The sequence below is a fragment of the Megalobrama amblycephala genome, unplaced genomic scaffold (genome assembly GCF_018812025.1).
Source record: "Megalobrama amblycephala isolate DHTTF-2021 unplaced genomic scaffold, ASM1881202v1 scaffold582, whole genome shotgun sequence".
Lineage (NCBI taxonomy): Eukaryota > Metazoa > Chordata > Actinopteri > Cypriniformes > Xenocyprididae > Megalobrama > Megalobrama amblycephala.
The window spans coordinates 9,884-33,116 of record NW_025953489.1 but is presented as its reverse complement, the minus strand read 5'-3'; the positions used below and the strand labels follow the sequence as shown (position 1 = coordinate 33,116).

Genomic DNA, 23,233 nt, shown 5'->3' with positions numbered 1-23,233 from the left:
AACGAATTACATGAATCAGAATCGCAAGCCTATATATTCGTTTCAAAATCAAAATGGCAACATTTTACAAAAAAGTCGAGTAAATCACTGCATTGCTGTCCGTCGTTTAACATTTCTATCGTAAAACAGTTGTTTAGCTAGATACCTTACCATGATGAACCTTAAAACTGAAGCATCGCGCTGGAATACGGGCCAGCCTAAAAATGTAGGCCTATTAAATGTCATCCTAACAACATGCAGAGCAATTGGCTACAGCGCACAGCAGCAGCATCAAGAATATCAAATGTGTGACTGTGTCATGTGTACCCCTCACAGCATATCATTCAAAAACGTTTTATTCAAGAGTAAAATCAACCTCCATTACAAAAATGTCATACTTTAAAAACAATTTTAGAAAACAGATAGTTCCGGCCCTTGATTCTGATTGGTTGAGCCGTGTTCAAAGCCGTTGTAAAATTCCCAAAAACATACAGCTGATCACATTACATAAGTATCGCTGCGCCACTGAATGTGTATGTTGCTGCGTCTGTCTTAGCAACCACTCTTAGCAACATGGTAAACATATGTTTCTTCTCTATTTATTTTGTTCTTGGAAGCTTAATGTATTATGTTGAAGAGTATTGTAAAAGAAATATAGAGTGACCGAGTGTATAACCTGCATTCAAATTTAGCATTTTCCTTCGGGTCAGTCCTATGTTCATTATAAAAAATCTGTTTGAATGTCTGAAGCGATCTTGTCCTTTTAACATTTAATGGGTTTCCGGCGCCCTGCTGACACTGACAGAACTAGTCAAAGCATTAGTCATTTGGTACCGGCATCTAATGGAATAATAAATGTAACTTCTGTTGCTGTTCATGGTCAGGGACTATTTTTTCCAGCGGAAGGAAGCCTTTTAAAGATATTACTTCATGAAAGTTAGTATATTTTTTGGCTTTAATAGTTGTATTGTGTGGTAACCGTTTTATGAAAGCAAAAAGCCCCCTGAAGCCATGGTAAACCACGGCTTCATGGGGCTTATTGCTTTAATCCTTCCTATTTTAAAGAAGACATTACATCCCATAAGGCAGTAAAAATGAAGAAACAGCAAACATATCTCACAATTCTGACTTTTTTTTTCTCAGAATTGCGAGATATAAAGTCACAATTGCCAGTTATAAAATTGGAATTGCGTGATATAAAGTCAGAATTGCGTGATTTAAGTAAGAATTGCGAGAGAAAAATTCAGGATTGTGAGAAAAAAAGTCAGAATTGCGAGTTATAAAGTCAGAATTATGTGATATAAAGTCATAATTGCGAGTTATAAAGTCATAATTGCGAGATATAAAGTCAGACTTGTGTGATATAAAGTGGGAATTACGTGATATAAAGTCACAAATGTGTGATTTAAAGTCAGAATTGTGTGATATAAAGTCAGAATTGTGAGATATAAAGTCAGAATTATGTGATATAAAGTCAGAATTACGTGATATAAAGTCAGAATTGTGAGATATAAAGTCAGAATTACGTGATATAAAGTCAGAATTGTGAGATATAAAGTCAGAATTGCGTGATATAAAGTCAGAATTGTGAGCTATAAAGTCAGAATTACGTGATATAAAGTCAGAATTGTGAGATATAAAGTCAGAATTACGTGATATAAAGTCAGAATTATGTGATATAAAGTCAGAATTACATGATATAAAGTCAGAATTGTGAGTTATAAAGTCAGAATTATGTGATATAAAGTCAGAATTGTGAGATATAAAGTCAGAATTACGTGATATAAAGTCAGAATTGTGAGATATAAAGTCAGAATTATGTGATATAAAGTCAGAATTACATGATATAAAGTCAGAATTGTGAGTTATAAAGTCAGAATTATGTGATATAAAGTCAGAATTACGTGATATAAAGTCAGAATTGTGAGATATAAAGTCAGAATTACGTGATATAAAGTCAGAATTGTGAGATATAAAGTCAGAATTATGTGATATAAAGTCAGAATTACATGATATAAAGTCAGAATTGTGAGTTATAAAGTCAGAATTATGTGATATAAAGTCAGAATTACGTGATATAAAGTCAGAATTGTGAGATATAAAGTCAGAATTACGTGATATAAAGTCAGAATTGTGAGATATAAAGTCAGAATTACATGATATAAAGTCAGAATTTTGTGATATAAAGTCAGAATTGTGTGATATAAAGTCAGAATTATGTGATATAAAGTCAGAATTGTGAGCTATAAAGTCAGAATTACGTGATATAAAGTCAGAATTGTGAGATATAAAGTCAGAATTACGTGATATAAAGTCAGAATTGTGAGATATAAAGTCAGAATTACGTGATATAAAGTCAGAACTACATGATATAAAGTCAGAATTGTGAGCTATAAAGTCAGAATTACGTGATATAAAGTCAGAATTGTGAGATATAAAGTCAGAATTACGTGATATAAAGTCAGAATTGTGAGATATAAAGTCAGAATTATGTGATATAAAGTCAGAATTACGTGATATAAAGTCAGAATTGTGAGATATAAAGTCAGAATTACGTGATATAAAGTCAGAATTGTGAGATATAAAGTCAGAATTATGTGATATAAAGTCAGAATTACATGATATAAAGTCAGAATTGTGAGTTATAAAGTCAGAATTATGTGATATAAAGTCAGAATTACGTGATATAAAGTCAGAATTGTGAGATATAAAGTCAGAATTACGTGATATAAAGTCAGAATTGTGAGATATAAAGTCAGAATTACATGATATAAAGTCAGAATTTTGTGATATAAAGTCAGAATTGTGTGATATAAAGTCAGAATTACGTGATATAGTCAGAATTGCGTGATATAAAGTCAGAATTACATGATATAAAGTCAGAATTGTGAGCTATAAAGTCAGAATTACGTGATATAAAGTCAGAATTGTGTGATATAAAGTCAGAATTACATGATATAAAATCAGAATTGTGTGATATAAAGTCAGAATTGTGTGATATAAAGTCAGAATTACATGATATAAAGTCAGAATTGTTAGATATAAAGTCAGAATTACGTGATAAAGTCAGAATTACATGATATAAAGTCAGAATTGTGTGATATAAAGTCAGAATTGTGTGATATAAAGTCAGAATTACGTGATATAAAGTCAGAATTACGTGATAAAGTCAGAATTGAGTGATGTAAAGTCAGAATTGCGAGAAAGTGTCAAATTTTTCACCCTTTTCACCTCTGCATTATTACTTATATTTTCGCTTTCACCCATAGCCTCTTTCCATCCATGTTCATCTTTGCACAGTAATGTCATGCACGCTGTATTTTTGAAGGGACGGGAGAGCGAGTTCACTTTCACTTATCACTTTCTATATAATTACAGATGTTACTTTTAATTAAACATATACTAGTGGTTAAAATGTGTTTGTGTATATGAGATCAAATAAAAAAAACAATCCTGGCATATGCCTGCCATATACAAACCCATGAGTCGGGTGGAGCCTCGAGTCCACTAGGTTGCACAGGGCCTCACAGCATGCTCGTGACGGCCCTGTTATATGGTGTGCAAATAAACCTCAAATTTATCATATCTTATTTATCATATCTTATGTTTATGTCTGCATGGTTACCATCAGTGTAATCATATCCTATCAGCTGCAGGCTCTTATCATTGCAGACTAACTCTTATTGTTCTATAAATTGGTAAATAAACATATACACTGATGGTTAGAAGAGAAGAGCTCAGTAAAGAGATCTCATGGCTTCTCTTCATACATTTCTCATTCTGTCCATATGTGCCACGGCTCTGTGTTTGGTGAGTCCAGAATTCAGTACTTTGTGTGTCGGGGGTTCAGTTTTGTGATCATATGTTGAATAATGCATGCTAAGCAAAAGCAAATGATCATATTTTAGAGCACAGCTAGTTTAGTTGTATTCAAATGTATTGAACCTGTTCAGGATTGAATGAGTTTTATGATGAATTGGTTTCATAATAGTAGGTTATACAAGATCAAGGCTTGCACTGTAATCATTTGTTGATGTAAATGTGCACTTTGACACTTTTCTCAAATGTTTTCTTTCAAAGCCAACATCTTCACTGTCAGGTGAGTCACAATAATCACATTCTCTCAAAAACACATTTGATTTTTAAAGGATTTTATATTCTATGCTCTGGATTATTTATTTATTTATTTTAAAGGCAAAACGGAGATCTATGTAGATAATGGAAATGACAAGGCTATATTTGAAATAAATGAAGGTTTGTGGAAACATTAATATGCATCTTTAATCTGTAGCATTATTTCAAAACCACTTCTGCAGTAACTGCTGTGTTGTTCAACAGAGGCAGGACTTAACCTGGTGGAAGGAGACATTCTGATAGAGGAGGTCAGTGTTTTAGAAAACACATTCTCATAAAACACTTTCTATTAACAGGCTACAAAATAGGACCTGAAACCTGTATATATATATATAAAAAAAAAATCTAAAAAATGTTGTAACTAAAATTTAGGACGTGTAAATATAGTTGTGTAAATTGTCAAGCAATAAACAAACATAAAAAATAAAATAGTCTTTTAGGAGATGCTTAACATTCAGAAAGTGCTTAAACATCAGGATGTAGATTAGCTGTTTTTTTATTTGATTTGATTTTAATTAATTTTCTACGAGGTTTCTAACTAAAATCTTGGATGTTTAAATATATAATTTTAAATTTTTTCAAGCAATAAACAAACATCAAAATTAATAAAATAAAATAAAAGGGTAAACAAGTTATAGGGTAACTTGCACATGAAACAACAGGGATGTGTAAATCAAGCTAAATCCATGTTTGGTTTGTGTTTAACAGGGAAAAGGCAGAAACACTATTCTGGGTGAACGGTATCTCTGGCCTACCACTGTGCCGTACTTCCTCGACAGCAGCCTTGGTAGGTGAATCTATAGAATACTTTCTATTGAATGCTTTACAGTTGTGCTCAAAAGTTTACAGCTTTATTCCTAAACTGTGTGTGGTGGATGATCTACGGCTGTTTGCTTGTTTTGTGACGGTTTTTCATGAGTCCCCTGTTTGACTCCTGAGTAGTAAAACTACCCAACGTTCTTCAGGTCCTGCATAATTTTCAGTTTTCCAGCATCTTTTGCATAATTTGAACCCTTTCCAGCAGTAACTGTATGATTTTGAGATCCATCTTTTCACACTGAGGACAACTGGGGGACTCAAACACAACTATTAAAAAAGGTTCAAACGTTCACTGATGCACCAGAAGGAAAACTATGCATTGAGAGCCGAAGAATTTTTCGGGACCTGGTGGATTTTTCTGAAGAACATTAACTGCTCAGGACAAACAAGGGACTCAAGAACAGCCATTACAAAACAAACAGTCATGGATCATCCAGGTAATGACACAAAGTATTAAGAATCAAGGGTATGTAAACTTTTGAACTGGGTCATTTTAAAAAATTCTGTTTTTTTAGAGCCCGAGCACTGATGGTGTGAGGACCCTATTGTAATTGCTCAGTCAATTCTTCTTCTTCTCCAAATCAAATCACATTTTTGAGGGCCTAAACATGCTCGAAAACTCATGAAACTTTGCACATGCATCAGAAGTGGTGAAAATGTATGTCTGATATGGGTTTCAGAATTAGGTGTGGCAAAATGGCTCAATAGCGCCACCTACAAAATTTCAATTAAGTATGAAATTCGGTAGACATGTATAACAGCTCAATACCTACAAAAAAGTCCCTGCATGGGTGCAAAATCTGAAAACCCAACAAGAAGTGAGATATTTTGAATTTTTGCAGTTTTTGCCATTTCTAGAAGTTGTACTTTAACAAATTCCTCCTAGAGCTTTAATCAGATCAACATCATATTTGGTCAGTCTGGCTTTTGAGATGTTAAATTGTGAAGATCTAGAGTGTGAAGAAGTGTGTGTCTGTGGCGGCCTGACAAAATTCGATGTTTCGCCATGAAACAGGAAGTTGTTTTAACTCGGGCATACAATGTCCGATCTGCCCCAAATTTCACGTTTTATTAGAGTCCTGGCCTGAAGACATTAACATGCCAATATTCAGTTATAGTCAAAGCACCACCTGCTGACAGCAGGAAGTGTGGCACGTCAAAATGACTTATTTTATCCATATTTGTAATGACCATATTTTTCCTATATTTACACACTTGCATGTCATCCACTGTTTACTGTTTTCTTAAGGCCTTCGGGTGGCGGTTAGCCTGGGTGCGAGGGCCCTTTCATCGCTGCTTGCAGCTTTAATTTCTTGTTTTTTCTTCTTGTGGACTATGTAAACATTTATGTAAAATATCTTACTCAGGACAGTACTAAATAAAAAATGGCATACATTTTATATGATCTCTCTTATTTTGTTAAAATAATTAACATTTTGCAGATTCTTTTGAGCACAACTGTAATGCTTTGATCTTTATCTGATATTCTCATTCTAACTTAACCTTTTAAAATCTCTCGCTCGCTGTCGCTCTTTCTCTTGTTCTTTCACAATTTTCAACAGAAATCAATGCCAAAGGTGTGATACTGAAAGCATTTGAGCAATTCAGACTCAAGACTTGTATTGACTTCAAACCCTGGAGTGGAGAGCCAAACTACATTTCTGTGTTTAAAGGCAGCGGGTGAGGAAACTTCACACATTACACTCAATAATTCTATCCACGTTGATATTAATGGATGGAACATATTGTGCTCTCACATCTTTTCAATACAAAAACAGAAAAAGATATTAAAAATGTAATAATTAAAATTTATTAAATGGTTACACTTTATTTTGATGGTCCACTTTAGACATTCTACTAAGTAACTTATTAAGAGTTTTAGGTATTAGGTGTTAGGGTTAAGTGTTAGCAGATATTAAGAAGAGAGCCTACTAATACTGTAATGACTGCTTGTTGACATGTAGTTACAAATAAATGAGTGTTAGTTGTCATAGCTGCATAGGTACATAGTTAGTAAGATGCCTACACTTTAAAATGCCAATTAAAGAGGTGATTGATTATGATTTCTCTTTTTTAACTTTAGTTAGTGTGTAATGTTGCTGTTTGAGCATAAACAACATCTGCAAACTTACGACACTCATAGTTCAATGCAAAGAAGATGTTTTCTTTTAAATAATTCTGTTTAAGGATTACAACAAACGGCTGGTATTGACTACTAGTTAGTGACATCACTAACCCTAAAATTTACATAAACCCCACCCCCAAGAACACACAACAAAGGGAGTGAGGCCATGTTGGGCTGCTTTAGAGAAGAGGAAGAGTTGTTGTAGTAGAGCGTCATTTTACGCCGGACTGCTTCACAAACGAGGGTCAATTCGACACTGGATTTGCACAAAAGGTTAACATGACGGCACATGCTAGTGGATGAGTTGAATCAACTCCACAGCAACTACATCAATTTCATAAAGAGTCTCTCCATCAGCGTCGACTCCGGTTTGAACAATGTAAGGCTGAACACCGTTACTGACAATCCTCATTTTGGCTGCGTGAGATTCTCCAGCTTTGTTGTTGTTGAGCTGTTAAAGCTCCGCCCTCTTCTGGAAAGGGGGCTGGGAGCAGCAGCTCATTTGCATTTAAAGGGACACACATAAATGCAGTGTTTTTGCTCACACCCAAATAGAGGCAAATTTGACAAGCTATAATAAATGATCTGTGGGGTATTTTGAGCTCAAACTTACACATTCTGGAGACACCAGAGACTTATAGATATTACATCTTGTAAAAGGAGCATTATAGGTCCTGTGACGTAACGGCTGCCTTTCCCTTATTGTCAGCGCCACCCCATTTTTTAAATTGCCACCCTTCACCAGCTTCGCGACTGCAGTGGGTGTGAGAGAGAGGAGGCGCGCTGAAATATCCAGGACTGGCGGCGTGTGATAACGCACATCTGAAGATAAATTAAGCCTCATCACCGCCGCTGTTTAATGCTGAGCGTGCCTCTCCTCGGGAGACCGGTCTCTTTCCCCTGTGCATGCAAGCTGGTGTCCTCATGGGTCCAGGAAAGGGAGCTCGGAGGGACTCCCACACGGCCATAGATGTGAGTCGCCGGACCCGCGGTCCGGAATGGAGAAGCATGCGTAACGCCACCGACAGGATTAGTACACCGGGCCGCTATTCCCCTAAGTTGTCATGGTTTAAAGAGGACGAGCCGCTGTGCCGGAGCCACCACCCCTCGCGTCTTGGACCGAAGAGAGAGAAGCGGGTGCGGCCGCCGGACCCCGCCCCTTACCTGGACCCATCTTATCCGCTCACTACCCTTCCTTCACATTTCCCCGGCACAACGAGCACACCAGGTCCCCTGTTTATTTGGACACTTTATTTTCTGTTTTGGGGGGTTTCTGTTTATTTCTGTTAAAAAAAGCCACAGTCCCCTTTAATGAAATGTTGGAAGAGCAAAAATATCTGAAATAATATGTTGAAATAATATTCTTGCTTGGGCTTAGATAAGAGAACATTTTAGCATTAACATATTAGCATTTCATAACTATTCAACCATGTGCAAGCTGCAACAGAATGAAGAACTTTTTCTTCACAGTGACAGTAGCACGAAATTCAGGATTTTTCTCTGTTCCAGATGTTACTCAATGGTGGGGAACCGACAGATGGGAAAACAGGAGTTGTCAATTGGTGAAAACTGTGACCATTTAGGAATAGTGGAGCATGAGTTTCTGCATGCGTTGGGTTTCTGGCACGAGCAGTCCAGATCTGACAGAGACGACTACGTCACCATAGTGTGGGACCAGATTGAAGAGGGTAATAACTGAATTCATAAACATATCAATTCGTGCCATCTCTTTTTAGTGATATTCTGTCTTGCCAATCTCTTTACTATATTCTATTATTACATTAATCTATTTCCTGGTTTGTTTCTCACATAGGTAAAGAGCGAATCTTCGATTTAAATGATGAAACAGTTTCAAGCTCTCTCGGTGTGCCTTATGATTATGTTTCGCTCATGCACTACGGTAAGATGGCCTTCAACAAAGGCAACAAGCCAACCATCGTTACCAAGATACCAGAATTCTTGGATGTGATTGGTCAAAGCATGGAGTTTAGTGACAGTGACCTGCTCAAGCTAAACAGGCTATACAACTGTAGTAAGTTTATGATTACACTTTATAACACACTTTATGTGGGAGACCAGTTGACCTTGACTGGTTGAATAATCCTCCATTATTTTTTTTATAAATATATTGAAATTAGCCTGACTGATAAGATAAACTGCTTGCTCAGATAAAACATTTCCTAAAGCATCTTTCAAAATTCTTCCAGCTAGAACCTCAACTTTTCTGGACTCTTGCCACTTTGAGGGACCGAATATCTGTGGTATGATCCAGGGAGATGGTGGAAATGCCAAGTGGGCTCGTGTACAAACTGTAGAGGGCGGTCCAAAGACGGACTACACCACTCTGGGTCAATGTCAAGGTATATGAACACCCATAAACACAAAAGCAGGATTCAACCCAACAACTGCCTGCACTTTTTTTTTGGAGCCACATAACTGTTGCTGATGAAACTTCGTGCAAGTGAGCTAACAGAACTTAGTTTTCCATTTATGCACCATCGCGCAGGGTAGCCCCGCCCATTGTGAAATCTCATTGGTCCAAAATCCCTATAACAACCTCAAATATCATCTGATTGCCTGTGATTAATTACGTCCAAAATCACATAGTGTCTAGTAAGCACTACATTTGGTTTGTTCATCACAAATGCGCATTTCACCAGAAGTAGTAGGTTGTTCGTCTAACATTTTTTAAATGTTACTAGTTTCAGAGAACATTCAAGTTACATTCCCATAATGATTGCAAAAAGAAAAAAGAAAAAAAAGGAATGTTGCCTTGACACTCACATTTTTTGTTCAAAAACATTTTAAAATAATAACTTAATGGGAATGTTAGCTGAGGTTGCATGTGAATAACTTCCACATACTGTAGCAAAAGAAAAAAAATGTCAGTTGTCAGGTAATTTATCACATAGTATAGCGTTAAAGGGTTAGTTCACCCAAAAATGAAATTTCTGTCATTAATTACTAACCCTCATATCATACCACACCTGTAAGACCTTCATTCATCTTCAGAATAGAAAATTAAGATATTTTTGATGAAATCTGAGAGGTATATGACTCATCCAGAGACAGCAATATATTCAACACTTTCAAGGTCCAGAAAGGTACTAAAGACATCCTTAAAACAGTCGACGTGACTGCAGTGGTTCAACCTTAATTTCATGAAGCGAGCAGAATACTGTTTGTGCACAAAAACAAAACAAAAATAACTTTATTCAGCAATCTCTTCTCTTCCTTGTCATTATCCTTACGTAGCTTTAAGATTGTAAATTATTGTAAGATTTCTTTATATTTCTGATGTTAACTATCACAGAAATGCATCATCACAGTCTTATCACATCATATTTAGTTAGTCCAAAGATTCTCTTGGGTGTATCATGTGGAAAAATGTATTTATCAAATGTTGTTAAATGTTGTCTGTTCACTGGTCACTGCTGTGAAAAAAGTTGAATAATTCATAGTGCATAATCCTGAACTGATAACCCTTTATGATTAAGGTGGCACTTTGGTCTTCATGACAAACATTTTACTGACACTATAAGGAAATATCATTCTTATACAGATACATTGCCCGCAAATTACTTGCGCTACATATATTTTGCTGTGCTAGCAATAAACAGGTTTGTCAACAGAATCTCAAAGTAGGCTTTTATTAATGAAATCAAGAAGTGAATTACTCACCCACTGCTTTAAAACACATATCTGCTTGGGTATGATTCAACAATTGTAGGCACTTCATTTTGAACACTTCATATGAAAATGGCCAATTAAGCATGAATGGCTGATTTATATCTAATTTATATATATATATATATATATATATATATATATATATATATATATATATATATATATATATTTTATTTGTATAACATTTGAATGTAAATGGTCCTCTTCCTGACATAATGCAAGAGCTGCTAACAGAGCATCCTGCAGATCACCTTTATGAAAAAAACGCTGAATATCCACTCACACCACACTACATTATCCACAAAAATGAAGATTCGTTATATGACAACTTGTTCCACAAATGAGATTGGGGGGAGGCATTAGGAAGTTTGATTTGATTTATTAATTTATTTAAAGAAATAATTTATGACGTGCAAAATGATCTCACATTTAAGGGGTGGTTTCCCGACAGGGTTTAAATTAAGACAGGAATAGGTCTTATGGCTTAAAATGTGTCTTAAAAGTGGCTTTCTGAAACATGTACAGATTACTAACACCTGGACTATGGAGTCCTGAACTAAAATAAACAGGATGAATTTAAAACCAACTGTGCTTAATCTGAATTAGCATGACTGAGGTTGCCTATAAAACATGAAATGAACCAAGAAAAGCTTAAAATTATATGAAGCTGAGAAGCAAATCCTAGAGAAAAAAAAAATGGCAGCAGAAAAAAAGATTGCAATCAAAAAAATCTTTACTGAACAAGAGAAAACTCTTAAAGAAAATATTTATTACCCTACTGTTTTGTGAACATCTGTGAGTGGACATTAGTTATTCAATACATATGGAAGAATATAAAAATAAACCACAAAAAGACTACTGCTAATGCCTGAAGAGAGAGGTTTACGACTGGCGGAGACCTGCAAATAGGAATATTTGTGAACCAGCAATCTTTGGAGAACATGCAACGACTGCATGGCAAAAGACCCCTGTCAAGCTCCTGAAATTTGCAGATGACACAACAGTCATCAGCCTTATCCAAAGCGGTGACGAGTCTGCTGACAGACTGGAGGTTGAACATGGTTCACCCAATTCGTTTAATACGTAGATTCAGAAATGAAATGCCACTGTGCATTGCTTGGAGATGAACAGTTCTGATTTGTCTATATATTTTCATTGGCAAATTGAGCAAAACAGACAATATTGTGTCAACAGTAACTCAATATTAACTTCTTATTTATTTAACTGTTGTATAAAATCAGTATCACATTTGCACTAATGCTATTCTGGACAGAAAAACATCACTCGTGTGATATATGACAAATCTTCATTTTTGCAGATATAGATATAGCTTAACATAATTTTTGCCCCATATCTTGGATTTTAGGGAGACCCCACTGCTTAAAGCCCCACACAAGCAGAACTCATAATAGGAAAACAACATACATGCACTTAGATCACACCGGAATAGAACATAAAACACTCTTTAGACTTGCTATACTGCTTCCCCTTTACAAAGTTTCTCGACCTTGAGGGAACGAACAAAGTCCCTGAACCGCCTCGACGGCCTCCTGACTCTGAGGCCGCAGCTGGCCTTCTTGTGTAACTGAAGCACGGCTATTCGAATGCAAGGTTTGCAGCTCAAGAACTGGTGTGGCTGCACATGGGACTGCCAGAGTACTGAAAGTGCTCGACAGGGGTCCTGGCCTGCCCTCCGGGTTAGGCACGACTGTAGAGGAGGCCGGTGCTGGGGCTGTGGCGGCACTTCCTTAATAAGGTGCCAATCTGTCTCTGTGCACGACCACCTTCCTACCCCTCGGAGGCAACTGAACTTGGTAAACAATTTCTCTAATTTTCTCCAGAACACTGCACGGCCTAACATACTGGGAGTCAAGTTTAGGGCACCTGCCCTTCTTTCTCTGAGGGCTGTACACCCACACCAGCTCTCCTGCTGTGAAATGCCACGGTTTTGCCTTCAGGTTGAAACTTCTCTTCTGCCAGGTCCCCGCTTTTAACAACTGCTTCCTTGCAAAATTACGAGCGGCTTCCAATGAGTCCTGATGCTTTCTAGCATACTCAGGGCCCGGTGGCACATCAGGTGCTTCAGGTGACCTCCCAAAGGTTGAGTCTTGCAAGGCGGATCAGCACACAATTAGGATAAATGGCAAGTGTGAATTCCTTGTTTTGTGGATCCCTAATTTTTTGCACATCACTGAGAAGACACGACTCAAAATCCGGCACTTGGTCACTGTGAATGGATTCTGCGACCCCACATGAAAATGCCACCCACCAATGTGTTCACCACTGTCTCGGCTTCTTGGTCAGGCAGTGCGTAAGCTTCTGGCCATTTAGTGAAATAATCTATAGCTGTCGGCACAAACCTGTTACCCCTCTCCAAACATGGAAAGGGCCCATTACATCCACCCTCGCTCTCTCCATTGGACTCCCAACAGGGAACTGTTGCAGGGGAGCGAGGGACTGGCCAGGTGGGCCATTTTGGGCAGTGCAACCATCACACAGCCAACAAAAATCATCCACATCTCTCCTCACAAACCACCAGAAAAAAACTCTTGACATGTTTGAGTGTTTTTAAAACCCCAAAGTGTCCAGACACTTCTGTCCCATGGGCAGCCCTGATAACCTCCTCCCACAGCGACCTCTGCGCCACCTCCTCTCCCCAGTAACAGGGTCTTCCACTCCCTCTCTAACACCCAGTCTCGCAGACGCAGGTCCTTGAATTTGGCCCCTAAGTTTTTTTTTGTGAGAGAGAGAATGACCACTTCCTCCCACAGAGGTCGTTGCTGAGTTTGGACCCACTGGATTACTGGCTGCAGGTCCACATCTTCCTCTTGTAGCCACCTCCAGTCCTCTACTCACACTGTCCTCACGGTCCAAGTAATCCATGTGTCTTCTTTGAAACAAAAATCTGAAGTTAAACTTGCTTCCTGGTAGGTTTAGTTTAAGCCTCAGTTTAATCCTGGAGTAGCTCTAGTCTTCCTCCATGAAATCATCTTATGGACTAGACTAAGTCTTGGACTATTTAAAACCATGACAGAGAAAGCAGATTTTTGTTAATCTGGTTTAAAAGGCCATTTTAATTTAGGACTAAGCTTAATCTCTGTACGGGAAACCACCCCATAAGGTTCAAAGAGGTGTGAGAAAGTAAGACTGGCTTAGTAGTCTATTATCTAATAATGTTTATACTTTTACAGGGGTTGGGCTCTTCATGCATTTCAGCACAGCCACAGGTACCCAAGGAGACAAGGCTTACCTGGAAAGTCGCCTCTTTTACCCCAAAAGACGCTCCCAATGCCTTCAGTTCTATCATTACAGCAGTGGGGGCGCTGATGACCAGCTAAACATCTGGGTGCGTGAATACACCGCTGAAAACCCCAAAGGAGACCTGAGATTCATTCATAAGATCAGCGGTAATAAATCAAAATATTCACAACACCAAACAAAGAATTATTTAACATTAAAAGTGGGGTCACATGTACCATTGCTCAGCAAAATTTTGCAGATGAAATGCAGTCATTCAATAGGAATCTGCACGATTGGGATTTTCAAATGATTTCCCCATGCAGATTTCACTTGTGTTAAAGTTGATCACGTGAATTCATCGCCTTGACCAACAGAAAGCTGCTTGGTTTGAAAGTGACTTCTGCGTGAGCTTCTTTATCATCTCTCACTATTGACAGTAAACATTTTTAAAGAGTTAGTTCACCCAAAAATGAAAATTTTGTCATTTATTACTCACCCTCATGTCGTTCTACACCCATAAGACCTTCGTTAATCTTCGGAACACAAATTGAGATATTTTAGTTGAAATCCGATGGCTCAGTGAGGCCTCCATAGGGAGCAATGACATTTCCTCTCTCAAGATCCATAAAAGGTACTAAAAACATTTAAATCAGTTCATGTGAGTACAGTGGTTCAATATTAATATTATAAAGCGACGAGAATATTTTTGGTGCGCCAAAAAACAAACAAAATAACGACTTATTTAGTGATGGCTGATTTCAAAACACTGCTTCAGGAAGCATCGGAGCACAAATGAATCAGTGTATCGAATTACAATTCAGATCGCGTGTCAAACTGCCAATGGCTGAAATCACGACTTTGGTGCTCCGAAAAGCAGATTTGATACACTAATTCATTATGCTCCGATGCTTCCTGAGGCAGTGTTTTGAAATTGGCCATCACTAAATAAGTTGTTTAAATAACTTTTTTTTTTTTGGCGCTCCAAATATATTCTCGTCGCTTCATAATATTAATTTTCAACTACTGTACTCACATGAACTGATTTAGATGTGTTTTTAGTACCTTTATGGATCTTGAGAGAGGAAATGTCATTGCTCCCTATGAAGGCCTCATTGAGCCATCAGATTTCAACAAAAATATCTTAATTTGTGTTCTGAAGATTAACGAAGGTCTTACGGGTGTGGAACGGCATGAGGGCAAGTAATAAATGACAGAATTTTTTGGGTGAACTAACCCTTTAAATTTGACTAACATGTCCACACCTTAAAGTTGTGGGAAAATCTAGGGTGTGCTTCCCAAAAGCTTAGTAAGCCTAAGTAGATCATAAAACCATGCCATCAATGGTCTCTACAATCAACTTTGCTCACTATGCTTTTGAGAAACGCAGCCCAAGTCATTCCAATAGGGATCCACACGTTTCGGAGTCTCATATGGGGGCAAAAATGTTTCCCACAAATGTTTTGCTCATGTTCCAGTTGGTTACATGAACTTGACGCCCTGACCAACACAAAGGTGCTTGGTGTGAATGTAACTTCTGCAAAATTTAGTGACCACACCTTAAGGATAAATTGTTAAGCTATGGGTAATGCATATTTGTACTGTTTAGGTGGGCTTAAAGACTCCTGGGAACTACACCATGTGACGTTAAATGTCTCTGATAAATTCAGAGTGGTGTTTGAAGGAGTTAAAGGAAGAGACGCATCAAAGGGTGGCCTGTCTCTGGATGACATCAACCTCTCGGAGACCCAGTGTCCTCAGTACACTTGGCGTATTCGTGATTTTACCAGTCTTCTTGCTACAACTGCTGTTGGCACCGCAACCTACAGCCCCCGCTTCCGATCCCCAGATGGTTACTAATTTCAGATGAGTTTGTACATTAATGGCTTTACAGGTAGCCTAGATAAAATGGCAGTCTACCTCCACTTGACCTCTGGACCTTATGATGATAATCTCCAATGGCCGTGTCCATGGCGACAGATAACCATGGAGTTGATGGACCAGAATCCAGACATCCAACGCCGCATGAACAACGTGATGATGATCACTACTGATCCAAACGAGACCTTCACTAACTGTAAGATATAAACAGAGTTGGGGAGGCATGAAATCAGCAGATATTAGGCATTTTTATGAGCCATTAATGCATATATGCCAAGTACAGATACACATTCTAGATTATTTAGGATACGTCTACATTAATTTGAATATGTTTGAAAATGATTGTATTCATTTCAAAATGTTCTCTCTCCACAAGCATTTTCCAAGTTTCTCGTCCACACTGAAATGTTGGATAGCACTTAAATCATCTTACTGCTCATACGGAAAACATAAAATCTCACTGAAATGATACAGAGAGACCAGACATAAGTAATTCTCATATTCTTCTGGAACAATCATTTTATTAACGAAATACACTGCCTGGCCAAAAAAATTAAATAGGCAAATACTTAAGAGACTTGATCATTGTAGCAGTGATTATGTTTCTAGCATGTTACTGTATATGTTTGAGAACAGTTCTTTTAACCCTAACTGATTGAGTGTGTAGCTTTTCATTTCTTAATCAACCATGTAGGAAGGTCTATCACGGCCATATTTATGATACAAAGTCTAGATTCATCAGGCTCAAATTGTGAAAGAATGGTTGGGAGTGAGCTTGAAGATTGAAAAGAAAGTCTTTGGGATGTGCTGGAGTAGATCTTGACCAAAAACTGACGCACCTCTTGATGGAAATAACATCATAAAATTTATTTCCATCAAGAGGTGCATCAATTTTTGGTCAAGATCTTGTATTGACAATGCAAGAGGTGAGCACTCTGTAAAGTCTCCTCCAGCACATGCCAAAGACTTTCAATGAATTTAAGGTCTGGACTCAAAGGTGCCAATTCATGTGTGAAAATTATTCTTCATGCTCCCTCCCAACCATTCTTTCACAATTTGAGCCTGATGAATCTTGTCATCCTGGAAAATGGCCATGATGTGTCTTCCTACATGGTTGTTTAAGAAAAGAAAAGCTACACACTCCATCAATTAGGGTTAGAAAAACTGTTGCCAAACATATAACATGCTAGACATATAATAATCACTGCAATAATGATCCAAACATAGACTCAAGTATTTGCCTATTCAAAACCAAAATGTATTTATTTTTTTGGCCAGGCACAGTATCTCACCACTTAAATAAACAACAACAACATATTTCATGTTCTAAAATGCAGTTGCCCTTATGTTCTGCCGCAGGACAGCAATTTTTTGTCATCTTTGCAGGAATGTAATTTGAAGTTTGTAAAGTAACACTATGAAAATGAATAGCAAGCACAACAATGGCGGTATAACCATAGATATCTATGGTTACAAAATGCATCACATGACTAAACATGCATTGTCATTTTAGAATACGTCCATTTTCAGTTCAAACTAAAATGTGAAAACGTCAGATTTATCCAGCTGGGAAAGCATCTTCAAAGATAAAAATGAAAAACAGAAGGCCACAATTTAAAGAAAAAGACAAACTTCCAGATTAATGTAGATGTAGCCTTTAAGATAAATGACAAGAAAAGATGCTTTATAAATAACATGTTCTCTCTTTACACAGCCATGGGTAATGTGAAGTATTTCTGGGAAGACCCACAAAAAGTAGGCAGTCTAGTCACTAACACAGATGGCAGTCGATATTACCGGGGACCTGGTCATGGTATCAGATATATCACGCATGATAGTCTGAAGAGCCGAAGCTTCATTAAAGGAGATGATGTCATCTTCCTCCTCTGCATTGAAGGTTTGTGAGCAGCAAGATTTAATTCCATACAGAGATTCCTATGATATATGACAGAAGTAGACTTAAGTATGAATATTTAACTCTGTCAGTAGATGTGACTGGACATTTGGAGCCTCAGTCAAGAGAGTTTTGGAGACCAGAGAACTGCGGTTAGAGATTGAGGACCCCGTTGAAAGCTCTACAGCAACAGTGACAGTAAATGTTTTTGTGGGAGCGGTCATGTTTCTAGGTCTTCCTGCAAATTCAGTGTTGTATGTGTGAAGGAGAAGATGACAGATGGAAAGAGAGAAAGATTGAGCCAGAGAGGACAGATGGTTGTGAGTGTCCATATACACAACTCAGTTTTCTTCTTCCACACCTGACAACTGTACCATTATCAAATATAAATGCATCTAACTCCCATTATACTGATTTCTCTCTTACAGAACCAAAAAAAGTCAATTTAAAAGAAGAGTGGACTAAAGCAGGCTCTAATGACGTCATGAATGCAGGATGAATCCTGCCCTTCATTACTGAGCTGGATCTACTGAATCATAACTGGCCTTTAAAATGTATGACTCAACCTAAATAAATAAATAAATTGATCAAAAATATATATACTCAACCATTAATGCTCACACAATTTATTAGTAATTTGTTACTGTCTGTAATAAAGTGCTGGCATATAAATAATTGCAATGTAATCTACATTTCTGAATTCACAAAAGCTGCAGCTGTCCATTGACAATCCTTTAGATGAGAAACACCACGTTCTCTGAGAGCATGACCTGGTTGTCATCCTGCATGCGCTCCAGCAGAAGGTTAATCTCGGTCTGGTCAAACTCCTCGTCCTGGCCTTTGTTAATGTGAGTCAGAAGATCAGGCACTGCCACAGACTGAGACCGGGTCACCTTGAAGGCCTTCAGTAGAACCGCCTTGAAGACTTTCAATCTAAAAATGTTGCAAAAGGTCACATGAAACGCTGTCAAAAGTCAGTCTCCGTATCTAATGTGCCTGTTGAATTGACTAAAACAAAATAGTGAGGGAGTGGAAATACAAAAGGAGAAGAACCAATTCAATTCTAATTTATTATTAACATCTTCACCGCTGCTGGATAGACAGAGTTGGACATATCTAAGTCAAGGAGCAGACTTTTTTCCCAACATTTTTCACACTTTGTTATTTACAAAATTATAAAACACTTCAATATAAACTATCATTTTGACAGTTTTCCACAGTGGAATTGGGGAAGAGAGTGAGAGAACCCAAGTGTAGTCTGGTGGAATAACTGTAATATATAACTGGAATACTCTTCTGCTATGTAGTCCGAAGCCTCCTGCGTCAGGACCGGCTTCACCAGCTTAGCAACATGGATGTACTTCCTGATGAACTCCATGGTAACAACCTTCTCCCTTTCAAATGATTATGGTGAGCACCACAGAAACCCAATGGATTACGGTAGACTGACTTTGTTACACACTTTCTAAGGAAATTAAATCTAAGTGAAGAGAGATGTACTTTTTCTTCCTGTGGCCATGCAGGACAGTGTCTTTTTTCTCATAGATCTGTAGCTCCTGCTCAGCTGCTTCTGTGATGTTTGGGTCGTCTGTGGCGAATACGTCTACTGTACTTCCCAGCGGCATTGCTGTTGGTACAGACATGAGAGAATGAGAGTAACAGCTGACTAAAGCTTCTGAAGCTCAAAACTCGAGAGCAAACACACACTAATATAATAATATAATATAATAATATGAGAAAGTATATGATGCAAAATAAAATTTACATTTTTTTTCAGTAAATTATTATTTGACATTTTCATCTCTATACACATAGACAAACAAGTACATTTAAAAGTTTTATTTTTTTTATTTTGCATCATTCTTTCTCTCTCATATACATACATACATACTTCACCATCTGAAACTATAGAATTTAACACTTTCATGCATGGTGTCCAGCACTACAGTTAGGTCATATATTTATTAGCTCATATAAAAGTGTAGGCATATACGATGACAGGAATATGTGTGCATGATTGCATTTGAGGGTGTGTGTGTGTATTTGTGCTCAGGTATGATTTTAATAGTTTTAAGTAAAAGTTGAGTTTTGAGACATATAATGTTATGTTTTACAAATATCCTCTCTATTGTTGTTATTTAACGTTCCAAGACGTCTGATGAAAAAAGCCTCTAACAGCCACATCTGTCAAAAATGAGATAATGATATTGAGTGATTGCTTTCTGCACATACTATATGTTCATCAAATACTTTCACTTCAAACCCACTAAATCCCAGCCTCATCCCATTCAGAAATCCTGGTACTTACAGTATATAGAAACCTATACATAGGAGTCTGATGAAAAATGTTCATTTCAAAGAAAAATGTCAGACGACTTAGATGCTTTTGCATGTATATATTTGTTTTATATGTTTTAAATGTATATATACATTTGCTCTTAGCAAATGTTTTAAAAACATGCATGTTTTAATTTTTTTTTCCAGATCAAGCATGAGTTCTATTGAATCACTTTTCATACCGCTGATGCAGTGTTTAAAAGTAAAAACAAATATTCAAAAAAATATATTATTAAAATTATTACTTTGTGATTTAAAGGATTAGTTCTCTTTCACATAATTTTTTTCTGATAATTTCCTCACCCCCATGCCATCCAAGATGTTCATGTCTTTCTTTCTTCGTTCAAAAAGAAATTAAGGTTTTTGATGAAAACATTCCAGGATTTTTCTCCATATAGTGGACTTCAATGGCCTCCCAGACGAGGAATAAGGGTCTTATCTAGAGAAACCATCGCTCATTTTCTAAAAAAAAAATAATAATAAAATGTATACATTTTAACCATAAATGCTCATCTTGAACTAGCTCTCATATTAGAATTCCAGCAGTGTAGACGCTGTTAAGTGTATTACTGCCCTCCACAGGTCAAAGTTTGAACTAATTGTCATATACTTGCACAAGCATATTGTATATGACAGTTTAGTTCAAACTTTGACCTGTGGAGGGCAGTAATACACTTAGCAGTGTCTACACTGCTGGAATTCAAATAGAGAAGAAGAAGAAGAAGAGAGCAAGTTCAAGATGAGCATTTATGGTTAGAAAATGAGCGATGGTTTCTCTAGATAAGACCCTTATTTCTCGTCTGGTATCGCTGTAAACTGCAATTTTGACCTTTAACCGTTTGGAGGCCATTGAAGTCCACTATTATGGAGAAAAATCCTGGAATGTTTTCATCAAAAACCTTAATTTCTTTTCGACTGAAGAAAGAAAGACATAAACATCTTGGATGACATGGGGGTGAGTAAATTATCAGGAAATTTTAATTTGAAAGTTAACTAATCCTTTAATAACTTTAACTTTTTAAACAAAACAATTTAATAAATAACATTTAATAAAGTGAATTTAATCTAATACACTAAAATACATATTATACGAAAAATATTGATATTAAATTATAAAATTATAATTGATAGCGTATATAATACATACTTGATAGTGTTTATTTTCTCTCACTTCAGTAACATAACTAACTGTTATCAATCAGTGTATTCAGTACAAGTGTTCAGTCTAACTTCTTAGCTAGTGAACAATTTGTTTTATGGCTAAAATAGTCCAACTAAAAAATAAAAAAGTTTGATAACCACCAATCTGCACACATCTCCAGTGCTGTTTGTGCTCTGGCCTCCAGATGGCAGTCTCACCTGCTCCCTCCTGCTCTCCCGGCACTCTGTATCGATGCATCCGCAGCACATGCTCCGAGATCTCCCGATCGCTATCTGGATCCATCTGATCCAGAACAATGAAGAGCAGATCAAACCGGGAAAGCAAGGAATCCTGGAGCCCGATGTTCTCCACTGGGGTCTTATACTGATCATACTGGGTGAAGAATATAGTAGGATTATTCCTAAAAATTTAAAAGCCAGCTTTATATCAGTTATAATTTCATGCATAAAGATCAAATTTATATGGTAAAAAAATAAATGTTATAAATATGTGTAAAATATTTTTAACTTGGTTAGTTAATGGCTCTGTTAATGTTTCTTGTCTCATCACATTCAAACGAATTACATGAATCAGAATCGCAAGCCTATATATTCGTTTCAAAATCAAAATGGCAACATTTTACAAAAAAGTCGAGTAAATCACTGCATTGCTGTCCGTCGTTTAACATTTCTATCGTAAAACAGTTGTTTAGCTAGATACCTTACCATGATGAACCTTAAAACTGAAGCATCGCGCTGGAATACGGGCCAGCCTAAAAATGTAGGCCTATTAAATGTCATCCTAACAACATGCAGAGCAATTGGCTACAGCGCACAGCAGCAGCATCAAGAATATCAAATGTGTGACTGTGTCATGTGTACCCCTCACAGCATATCATTCAAAAACGTTTTATTCAAGAGTAAAATCAACCTCCATTACAAAAATGTCATACTTTAAAAACAATTTTAGAAAACAGATAGTTCCGGCCCTTGATTCTGATTGGTTGAGCCGTGTTCAAAGCCGTTGTAAAATTCCCAAAAACATACAGCTGATCACATTACATAAGTATCGCTGCGCCACTGAATGTGTATGTTGCTGCGTCTGTCTTAGCAACCACTCTTAGCAACATGGTAAACATATGTTTCTTCTCTATTTATTTTGTTCTTGGAAGCTTAATGTATTATGTTGAAGAGTATTGTAAAAGAAATATAGAGTGACCGAGTGTATAACCTGCATTCAAATTTAGCATTTTCCTTCGGGTCAGTCCTATGTTCATTATAAAAAATCTGTTTGAATGTCTGAAGCGATCTTGTCCTTTTAACATTTAATGGGTTTCCGGCGCCCTGCTGACACTGACAGAACTAGTCAAAGCATTAGTCATTTGGTACCGGCATCTAATGGAATAATAAATGTAACTTCTGTTGCTGTTCATGGTCAGGGACTATTTTTTCCAGCGGAAGGAAGCCTTTTAAAGATATTACTTCATGAAAGTTAGTATATTTTTTGGCTTTAATAGTTGTATTGTGTGGTAACCGTTTTATGAAAGCAAAAAGCCCCCTGAAGCCATGGTAAACCACGGCTTCATGGGGCTTATTGCTTTAATCCTTCCTATTTTAAAGGACACTACTTAAGGCATAAAAATGAAGAAACAGCTTTAATCCTTTTTTTTTCCAGAATTATTTAAAGTAATTGCCAGTTATAAAAGACATTACATCGTGATTTAAGTAAGAATTGCGAGAGAAAAATTCATGAGAAAAAAAAGAATTGCGAGTTATAAAGTAAATGTGAATAAAGTCATAATTGCGAGTTATAAACATAAGCGAGATATAAAAACTTGTGTGATATAAATGGGAATCGTGATATAAAGTCAAATGTGTGATTTAAAGTCAGAATTGTGTGAATAAAGTCAGAATTGTGAGATATAAAGTCAGAATTATGTGATTAAAGTCAGAATTACGTGATTAAAGTCAGAATTGTGAGATATAAAGTCAGAATT

At 36.9% G+C, this 23,233-nt stretch overlaps 1 protein-coding gene and 1 pseudogene across 1 annotated transcript; one reads left to right on the top strand and one right to left on the bottom strand.

Annotated features, from left to right (window-relative positions):
• The first annotated feature begins 3,074 nt into the window (after positions 1–3,074).
• Positions 3,075–18,079, top strand: LOC125262063 (annotated as a pseudogene).
• Positions 18,080–18,369: 290 nt separating this feature from the next.
• LOC125262062 (maternal DNA replication licensing factor mcm3-like) lies at positions 18,370–21,965 on the bottom strand. The gene is made up of 4 exons (XM_048180623.1): positions 21,958–21,965; positions 21,456–21,658; positions 19,260–19,386; positions 18,370–18,692 (listed from the first exon to the last, which is right to left on the bottom strand). Exons 1-4 carry the CDS (start codon positions 21,963–21,965, stop codon positions 18,494–18,496), a joined length of 537 nt encoding a protein of 178 aa, XP_048036580.1. The 3' UTR covers positions 18,370–18,493.
• Between the last annotated feature and the right edge of the window lie 1,268 nt (positions 21,966–23,233).